Consider the following 10,663-nt stretch of genomic DNA (forward strand, 5'->3'; position numbering starts at 1 on the left):
CTGTCTGAAGCGAAACTGTAGACGGTTGCATGTTTATAATTTTCTCTCTAATATTATCAATCTTGCAAATAAAGAAGTTCATAAAGTCATTACTGCTGTGCTCTATGGAAACGTCAGCAGTTGAATGTCTGTTTCTAGTTAATTTAGCCACTGTGTCAAATAAATACCTAGGATTATGTTTGTTTTCTATTAAGAGATTTGAAAAATAAGTAGATCTAGCATTTCTTATAGCCGTTCTGTACTCAATCATTTTTTCTTTCCACGAAAGGCGAAAAACTTCTAGTTTTGTTTTCTTCCAACTACGTTCAGCTTTTCTAACAGCTCGTTTTAGAGCCCGAGTGTGCTCATCATACCACGGCGTTGGATTAGTTTCCTTAATCTTCTTTAGACGTAAAGGAGCGACTGCATCTAATGTGCTTGAAAAGAGAGAGTAAATAGTTTCTGTTGCAGCATCGAGTTCTTCTAAGTTGTCAGGTATACTAAGGCGATGAAACTGCTCGGGGAGATTATTTATAAAGCAATCTTTAGTGGTAGACGTGATGGTTCTACAATATTTATTGCTGGGTGGTGGTTTTGCAGCCTTGGCTAATTGTATTATACACGAGACTAGATAATGATCTGATATTTCATCGCTCTGCTGTAGAATTTCAACAGCATCAATATCAATTCCATGCGACAGTATTAGATCTAGGGTATGATTACGACAGTGAGTGGGTCCTGACACGTGTTGTCTAACTCCAATAGAGTTTAAAATGTCTGCAAATGCCAATCCAAATGCGTCTTTATTATTATCTACATGGATATTAAAATCACCAACAACAAGGACTTTATCCGCAGCCAGTACTAACTCGATAGAAAATCAGCAAATTCTTTGATAAAGTCAGTATGGTGCCCTGGTGGCCTGTATACAGTAGCCAGCACAAATGTCAACTTACATAATGTTACATAAAGCACCATCACTTCAAAGGAATTATATTTGAAATTCTTTTGAATGATTCTGAATATATTACTATAAATTACAGCAACACCTCCCCCTTTGCCTTTCTGTCGAGGATTGTGTCGATAGTCATAACCTTGAGGACTAGATTCATTTAAAGTAATGTAATCGTCTGGTTTTAGCCAGGTTTCTGTCAAACACAGCAAGTCTAGTTTATTGTCTGTGATAATATCGTTTACAATAAGTGCTTTTGAAGAAATAGATCTAATATTCAGTAACCCAAGCTTTATCATTTGTTTATCTGTGATTTTCATTTTTTGAACATCAATTAAATTTTTACCCTTAAAAGGTTTCGGAAGTTTTTTGTATTTACTAGTTCGAGGTACAGACACAGTCTCTATGTGATAATATCTAGGTGAAAGAGTTTCTATGTGCTGTGAATTATTTGAGTTCTGTGACGTGAGGCGGCTAGCAGACGGTCGGTTTAGCCAGTTTGTCTGCGTCCTGATCTGGGCCCTGGTTTGTCATATTTCAGCTCTAAGACTATTTGCCAAATTTCTAGATAGAAGAGCAGCACCATCCCGGGAGGGATGAATACCATCTCTTTTCAACAGATCAGGTCTGCCCCAAAAGCTTTTCCAATTATCTATGAAACCTATATTATTCTGCAACAGAGCTAAGGTTTAACATCAGAAAAACAACATAACATTTTCACTTAACAGTACATAAAACAGAACAAAGCATATTTGTGTACATGTTCATTCAGCTGAGCGGGAGCTGCTGGTGGAGCTGCTAAACCTGGATGGGCTTCAGAGACTTGCAGGACTGATTCAATCGAAGGCTGCCATAATATTTGAACATACAAACAGATCTTTGGCCCATTCAGATTTTGTCTTGATTGTCATAGCTTTAAAATTCTTGCCTGTTACAAATACTCATGCATAGCATAAGATATGTCAGTTTAAGTTTCTTTTAGTTAAAACAACTGAAACATGAATTTTACTCTGGGACTAAACATTTTTAATGTTTCTTTCATAAAGTGTTATGTAGTGTATTTTAACCAATATGTAATATGTAAATAAAACTGTAATATCCATGATGTCCAAAGACCAAAACGTCAGTTTTTCATAAATACAATATTTGTCTCTGAGATGGAGTGCAGTTGAATAAAACCCTAAAGTACTGTACTTTTAATTTAGACTTAAATACAGAGTAAATGTATAAATATGAATGTATTTATTTTCACAGTTAACATTTCATTTAACATAAAAAAAACAAGGTTAACTTGTCATAGTAACATTGGCCTACATAGTTTAACCGTATATATTTTGGTCCAGTGTCCCGTCGTGAAGCATGTCAAAACCCAATAGAAAGTCATAAAACTTTAAAATGCACACAAACATTAACTGTCAGCTGTCTGTCACCCAGCCGCTAGCCATGTAAGGACACTCGGCTCATTGTTGCCACGTCTGGGATTGGGATACTTTTACACTTGTGCTGTGATTACACTACTTTTGGGATGGTTTGTTACGCAGACCTGGCAACCCTCCTGTCCAAAACCCCACCCCTTTCATGCACTTCGAAGTGCGCGTCTTGGACCAAAAATAGATGGACGGGTCTCCACTACAGTCCACTGTAGAAAAATGAAACCACACCTGTCAATCATGACACATTTTACACACATTACACTTAGTTTTTATAGCGTTACACGATCTAAAACCCAACTTATTGAGAAAACGAACTTTGAACATACATCTGCCTGATATGAGCTATACCTAAAATGACAGAAACCATCTTTGGGGGATTTTTTTAGTTGGGCTCTTGTTCCATTCGATTACATAGGCTACATACAGAGGGCGGGGTTTATGACAGACTGCAAGGGGCGATGCTTGGTTTCACTTTTGAAGACTTGGCTTGGACAACAACTTTGACCTTTAATTTCAAAATTAAACGTCAAAGTTGGTGGCGCTTGCACTTTCTAAAACTCATGTCAAACATCTGATGGAGTCGAGTGAGCTGCACGTGGGACTTTCTGGAAAGCTGTAATTGGGAAGTTCTTAGCCTACTTCCTTTCCCAGCATTAATAAGGAAGAGTCACCAATGATTTCCACTCCTGTAGTCGGATCTGTTAACTATATTAATAAACCTCGCTGTCGTGGTTTAGTTCGTTTAGGAACGGTTGGATGTCGGACGGAGTTGTTCAAGATGTACAGAAATATGAAGATTTTTGTTTTATTTTTCGTCCCGTTACTCGTGGATGATGGTGAGTAGATTTAAGTTTTCGAGACTGTTCTTCAGTTTACAAACTTTAATAAAATATAGACTATACGAAATTATGAAAATTGACTATACGAAAATATGAAAAATTATGAAAAAAATGTATCAGGTGTAGTCTGGAGAAAAAACGCCCAGGTTAAAGTGTTTGTAGTAGGTTCATTCAAAATGAATGCAACCAACAAAAATACAAAGGTCTCAAAGAAGAACAATGCATGTTTTGTGTTTGAATGTGTCTATGAATTCATTTCTGTGCTGATGTCACTATTGCATTAACATTATTCAGAATTCAGTTTAACTTTACCCAAAATTTTTATTCACTATTTTGTTGTTCCTGTTCTCATAACATGTCTTGTTGGACTGGTCTTGGACCTGTAAAGAAGGGGATTGCAAGAACAGATAATCTCTCTTGCAGGGAACGTTCACTAAAAAATGAAAATGTAATTCATCATTTACTCACACTCACTCCAACTCAAAAAGAGGACGTTAGACACAAAATCCACACAAGATTTTCCATAAATGAAGCGTGAATAGAATAGAAAACAGCAAGGTCCATGATGAAATATTCAGTTTATTTCTGATTTTAAGAAACTCTGTTTGTTTCTTCAGGAGTGTTTGGTGATGATACAGTGAAGACATTATCAGTGATGGAGGGAGACTCTGTTACTCTACAAACTGACGTTACTGAATTACAAAAAGCCGATCTGTCACTGTGGACATTTGGACCCGGAAGAACTCGTATAGCTCAAATCAACAGACAGATTAGTAAGATCTCATATTATGATGATCTTAATCAGAGATTCAGAAACAGGCTGCGAATGGACAGTCAAACTGGATCTCTGACCATCACAAACACCAGAACCGAACACTCTGGAGCTTATGCATTTCTACAGATCATCGGTGGAAAAGACGTCCCGCCCAAGAAATACAGTGTTATTGTTTCTGGTGGGTCATTCTGTAGTTGTGTAATATTTGCATTGTAGTATTGAGCTATTTTGTATTTGCCACATTGATATTTGTGAACATATCAAACTGGTGCATCAAAGTGTTGTTTGACATCTACATTTATTTTTATTTTTTTAAATATTTTTTTATTGTCCAGCTCGTCTGCCTGTTCCTGTCATCAGCAGTAACTCTTCACAATGTTCTTCATCATCATCATCATCATCATCATGTTCATTGGTGTGTTCAGCTGTGAATGTGGGTCATGTGACTCTCTCCTGGTACAAAGGAAACAGTTTATTGTCCAGCATCAGTGTGTCTGATCTCAGCATCAGTCTCTCTCTACCTCTGGAGGTGGAATATCAGGATAAAAACACCTACAGCTGTGTGCTGAACAATCCCATCAGCAACCAGACTCAACATCTGGACATCACTCACCTCTGTCACACATGTGCAGGTACGACGGTGGTCCATTTATTCACAGAGATGTTTTCAGATCCTGTTACAATATTAATACTTTGTCTCTTTTTCCATTATAGCACCAGGTTTGTCTGCAGGTGAAATAGCGCTGGTTTGTGTTTGTGCTCTGATTGTGGCTGCAGGATTATGTGGTTTTTACTATTACCATCAGTGCAAGACGTCTAAACAAGCAGATCAAGGGGGTATGTGTTACATACAGCTAATTTAACAAAAAAATTATTAAAAAGTTGAATTTACTTCTACTTCATTCTTTAAAATAAGTGATTTTTTTATACAGGTCAACCTGTTGGAATAGAACTTATTGTTAGTCCAGCTAATGGTAAGATTTAATTCAGCTAGTGATGCTCTGAAATTTTGCCAACTGAAAATTAAGTGATTGTTTTTATACAGGCCAGCTGGAAGGAGAAGAATGTACTGTTAGTCCAGCTAATGGTAAGTTTCAATTCAAATACACTCAAAAAAATGATTCTAGCTGCTTGTTCAGTTTATTTAAATAAAATAAGCTGAACCAACACAAATCTTTAGTTTTTTACTTAATTGGCATTCACACTCAATTGTATTATGTTAAATGAAATTAAATTTGCAAAATGTTAGGTCAACCTAAACCATTTGTGTTGGGACTACATGAATCATTTATGTTGCATTGATTGAACCTGGGCAGTGGATTTCTAGTTCCCAGCATGCTTTGCATAGGGAAAGATTGGGACAGTAAATGTTGAACTTAAGTGCTGTTTAATGTGTTTTTTAGTAAAGGGAAATACCTTTTAAAGTTTGAAGTTCAGTTATATTTGACATTTAAAAGAGTTTATGTTATGTCGATTTTTTGAGGTTACCATTATGCTGAAGTGTAGACCTTGTGGTTAGGCTCTAGGTGGCTATGTAAAACAAATTTATATTGTTTTCAACGAGCATTAACTGTGCTCAAGCCAGTAATGAGAAGTTCTTTATCTGATCATTACTTGCATGCTATAAATGTTACTTAGCATATGAATAAGTGTTATTTTAGTTTAGTTTTTATAGAAATATAAATAAATTACTTGGAGGGCCAGCACAAATTTTACACAGTCTACATATGGTCATCAGCTTTTCCCCTCTCAATGGTAATGAAACATGTATGTCTGTGTACAACAGCTACTCAAAACCTAAGCACAAGCGCACATCTTCACCATGATGGTAACAAAAAAAAAAAAAAAGCACTGGTTGGATCAACAAGAATGAATTATGTTCAGGAAACATACACAGAATACGTCAAATGAAACTGGTGTGATCTCATTCAATTAGGATGAATTTCACTCATTAGTACAATTAACCTAGCTTAAGTTCAAATAAATCAGTTCAACTGTGTGGAAATAGGTGTCATAATTGAATTAAGTTAGACCAACAAGTTATTTTTTTGAGTGTAGTGATGCTCCAAAATTTTGCCAACTGAAGTTTTTTAGATGAGACAGCAAAAAATAAATAAATAAATAAAAAATGGTTTTAGAGGGCCAAAAAGATTGACATTAAAGGGGCCATGACTGGATTTTTCTTTATCGTTATGATTCATTGCCTAGGAAACTGTATAAATGCCCATTCACTATTAAAACACAATCTGAGATATATTTTAAAATATCCTGGCTTCTCCAAGCTTAATAATGATAGTGATAGCTATCCCCCCCCCCCCCCCCAAAAAAATGCATCCATCATAAAATCCACACGGCTCCAGGGGGTTAATAAAGGCCTTCTGAAGTAAAGCGATGGGTTTTTGTAAGAAAAATATCCATATTTAAAGCTTCATAAATACTGTGCAAGTTGACTTGCACCACAGGAGTAACCCCTGACGCGATGTATGACACAGGATGTAAGAGTTTTGTAAGCTTAGTCGCCTCTCGCGGTTTAAACAGATATGGTTGTGCAACAAACTCAAGCTCCTCTTTTCTTATATCAAGATACTCTGACATTTCTAATTCGTGACCGGTGTTTTATTTTGCTTTATCCTCTGCGCTTCCGAGTTCATCATGTGTCGAGTCAGAGGTTACTCTTTTGCCGCAAATTGATGCATACAGCCGTCTGCTGGAAGCTAGTTATTATATATAATACAATTTTATATATATAGATATTTTTTGTACATAAACCCATTGCTTCACTTCAGAAGGCCTTTATTAACCCCCTGGATTTTCATCTGAAAGAAGATAGTCATATACAATAATTAAAAATTTTGGGTGAAATAATCCTTTAATGGTACAAAGTCCTATATGTCAAAATATAAAGGCAACTTTGATTTCTCATGTCATGACCCCTTTAAATTAGTTTAAAGAAAAAAGAAACATTAAAACCTCTTTTCTCAGATATTTTGAAATTCTTTGCAATGGCTTTGCCTGCTATTTTCTTAAAAACTACTTTTTTAGGCTGTTGGTCCAATTTGCATGGATTTTAATATACAAATCTGATTCCAAAAAAGTTGGGACACTGTACAAATTGTGAATAAAAACAGAATGCAATGATGTGGAAGTTTCAAATTTCAATATTTTATTCAGAATACAACATAGATGACATATCAAATGTTTAAACTGAGAAAATTTATTATTTTGAGGGAAAAATAAGTTGATTTTAAATTTCATGGCATCAACACATCTCAAAAAAGTTGGGACAAGGCCATGTTTACCACTGTGTGGCATCCCCTCTTCTTTTTATAACAGTCTGCAAACGTCTGGGGACTGAGGATACAAGTTGCTCAAGTTTAGGAATAGGAATGTTGTCCCGTTCTTGTCTAATACAGGCTTCTAGTTACTCAACTGTCTTAGGTCTTCTTTGTCGCATCTTCCTCTTTAAGATGCACCAAATGTTTTTTATGGGTGAAAGATCTGGACTGCAGGCTGGCCATTTCAGTACCCGGATCCTTCTTCTACGCAGCCATGATGTTGTAATTGATGCAGTATGTGGTCTGGCATTGTCATGTTGGAAAATGCAAGGTCTTCCCTGAAAGAGACGGCGTCTGGATGGGAGCATATGTTGTGCTAGAACTTGGATATACCTTTCAGCATTGATGGTGCCTTTCCAGATGTGTAAGCTGCCCATGCCACACGCACTCATGCAACCCCATACCATCAGAGATGCAGCTTCTGAACTGAGCGCTGATAACAACTTGGGTTGTCCTTGTCCTCTTTAGTCCGGATGACATGGCGTCCCAGTTTTCCAAAAAAAACTTCACATTTTGATTCGTCTGACCACAGAACAGTTTTCCACTTTGCCACAGTCCATTTTAAATGAGCCTTGGCCCAGAGAAAACACCTGCGCTTCTGGATCATGTTTAGATATGGCTTCTTTTTTGACCTATAGAGTTTTATCCGGCAACAGCGAATGGCACGGTGGATTGTGTGCGCAGACAGTGTTTTCTGGAAGTATTCCTGAGCACATGTTGTGATTTCCATTACAGTAGCATTCCTGTATGTGATGCAGTGCCGTCTAGGGGCCCGAAGATCACGGGCATCCAGTATGGTTTTCCAGCCTTGACCCTTACGCACAGAGATTGTTCCAGATTCTCTGAATCTTTGGATGATATTATGCACTGTAGATGATGATAACTTCAAACTCTTTGCAATTTTTCTCTGAGAAACTCCTTTCTGATATTGCTCCACTATTTTTGGCCGCAGCATTGGGGGAATTGGTGATCCTCTGCCCATCTTGACTTCTGAGAGACACTGCCACTCTGAGAGGCTCTTTTTATACCCAATCATTTTGCCAATTCACCTAATAAGTTGCAAATTGGTCCTCCAGCTGTTCCTTATATGTACATTTAACTTTTCCGGCCTCTTATTGCCAACTGTCCCAACTTTTTTGGAATGTGTAGCTCTCATGAAATCCAAAATAAGCCAATATTTGGCATGACATTTCAAAATGTCTCACTTTCAACATTTGATATGTTATCTATATTCTATTGTGAATAAAATATAAGTTTATGAGATTTGTAAATTATTGCATTCCTTTTTTATTCAAAATTTGTACAGTGTCCCAACTTTTTTGGAATCAGGTTTATATGTATGTGATCTGGAGATCCTCAAGAAAAAAAATTAATCAAAAATATTAAGTTTTGTCAAATGGTTATAAGCTAGGGTATAATTAATGGCCTATGACGAGTATCTGACTTCAATGGAAATGACTCAAGGAAGTCTCATGTGCATGTGTTTATTCCCTTCTGAGGAACACTTTCCATTTGTTCTCCAGGTTCAATTGTTGAAAAAGATGAAATCAAGTCCTTATTAGTGATGGTAGGACAATCTCTCACTCTTAACACTGATGTCACTAAAATACAGGAAAATGAGCGGATACGCTGGAAGTTTGCTGATTCCAAAGGATGCAATTCCACTGAATTTGTTGTGATAGCTAAATGGGATAAAACCAATAATGAGGAATACTTATATAATGAAGAAAGATTCAAAGACCGTTTAAAACTGGACCACAATACTGGATCTCTCACCATCACAAAAGTCATACCTAAACATTATGGACATTATAAACTACACATCACCAGTGATGGACAGAAGATCTCAAAGACGTTCAATGTTGTTCCTCATGTGAGTACGTCGAGTCCTTCAAAGTGATAATTATCTTACTGAAGTCTTTAACTGATAAACTGTTATTTATGGCAAGTGAATGTGACAAAGAAACCATCTTTGTGGATCTTCTTTTTTTGAAACCAAGAGACATGATGATTCGATTTTTCACTTTTCCTGTTTATACCTTATATGCTTCTTTGTTTTCTAACAGGTTCAAATGAAAAGAAATCAGACAACCCAGAGGAGACAAACATGTCCTGTATAATGCAAGAGGACCATAAACACTGGAACATTTGAATTCCACAGACAAAAACAAGAAACTCTACTTTTTTATGAGAAAATTCACTAATGACAGAAGTAATGTTGAGCATGCAACACAAGCTGACTTAAAACACAGTGTATGTTTTGTCACATCTCTGTTTGTGAGGAGACACTAGCTATTATAACCACAACAGAATTTTAAAACCACTGTACTGTTATCACACTAGCATGAAAAGGCAAGGTGAAGTGCCTCCTTCAGTTAGTGTTATATTTGTTCTACTGTGTGTAACAGAAAAAAAGGGATATTTTATATTTTCTGCATTTTTTCCCCTGCATATACAAGGCGCCCTGGAAGGGCAACATTCATAAAAGTATTTGCACTTTTTACTGTATAAATAGCAAATAGATGGGCTATTTAGGTTTTAGTAACTTTTGTAAGAACTGAAGAATTTTTTAGGACCATTGTTTTTCAATCAAAGAAAAAGTAAATCTGGGGGAAGAAAATACCAGATGGTTACAACTTGCTGTAAAATAGAATCAACTACAGTCGTTCAGTGTTTTCATGCTTTTTATATGTATACTTGTTAAAACATTTTTAATATATATACATTTTAATTTTTTATATATTTGTACAAATTTGTAAATTGTATTTTATTGTAATGCTACTTGAGCTAAATTTGTATATATAGCTATTAAAACCTATTTATTTGTACAAATTGGTGATTTTTTCCCCCAGTTTTGAAAAATATTGAAATATGAAATTTATTTGTTATGTTCTCAATGCACAGCCTTGCAAAGTATACTTCATTTGACTCATACGCACACACAGGCGTTCAATGTATGTGCAGTTTTGAGCAATCTCTCACCACGAGTTACAACCCATCTTTGTTTTATTTCATGCTAGAGTTGTACAAATTAGGGAATTTCTAACATCTTCGCACAATCTCTCGTCTATGTAGGCCTCTATCGTCCCTGTAGCTTGCATGAGTTCTGGTCTGTTCTGTTTATGCAATTTTTCTTTGACTACCTTGTGAATCGACGCCCCCAGGGCACAGTTGCCACCCTGTGGATAAACTAATTACTGCAAAAACAATTAAATGCGCATGTGTGACCTGTGCATACAAAGTACATGTGGTTACAAAAATCCGGCAGTGGACGTACAGTATGCACATACTCTTTTTTTTTATTTGCTTATGGTACTATTTTCACAACTCCACAAACAGCATTGCCAGCT

The 10,663-nt window shown here is 36.3% G+C and overlaps 1 protein-coding gene across 3 annotated transcripts; it reads left to right on the forward strand.

Annotated features, from left to right (window-relative positions):
* Positions 1–2,831: 2,831 nt before the first annotated feature.
* Positions 2,832–10,605, forward strand: LOC137028014 (CD48 antigen-like). Of its 3 annotated transcripts, XM_067396679.1 has the most exons (8): positions 2,832–3,200; positions 3,821–4,156; positions 4,314–4,610; positions 4,693–4,815; positions 4,911–4,952; positions 5,024–5,065; positions 8,837–9,186; positions 9,380–10,605. In XM_067396679.1, exons 1-8 carry the CDS (start codon positions 3,038–3,040, stop codon positions 9,431–9,433), a joined length of 1,407 nt encoding a protein of 468 aa, XP_067252780.1. In that variant the 5' UTR covers positions 2,832–3,037; the 3' UTR covers positions 9,434–10,605. The 3 variants fall into 3 exon arrangements, with proteins under 3 accessions (XP_067252780.1, XP_067252781.1, XP_067252782.1); XM_067396680.1 differs by lacking the exon at positions 4,911–4,952; XM_067396681.1 differs by lacking the exon at positions 9,380–10,605 and having other exon boundaries at positions 8,926–9,057.
* Positions 10,606–10,663: the final 58 nt, after the last annotated feature.

The sequence above is a fragment of the Chanodichthys erythropterus genome, chromosome 10 (assembly GCF_024489055.1).
Source record: "Chanodichthys erythropterus isolate Z2021 chromosome 10, ASM2448905v1, whole genome shotgun sequence".
NCBI classification, from domain to species: domain Eukaryota; kingdom Metazoa; phylum Chordata; class Actinopteri; order Cypriniformes; family Xenocyprididae; genus Chanodichthys; species Chanodichthys erythropterus.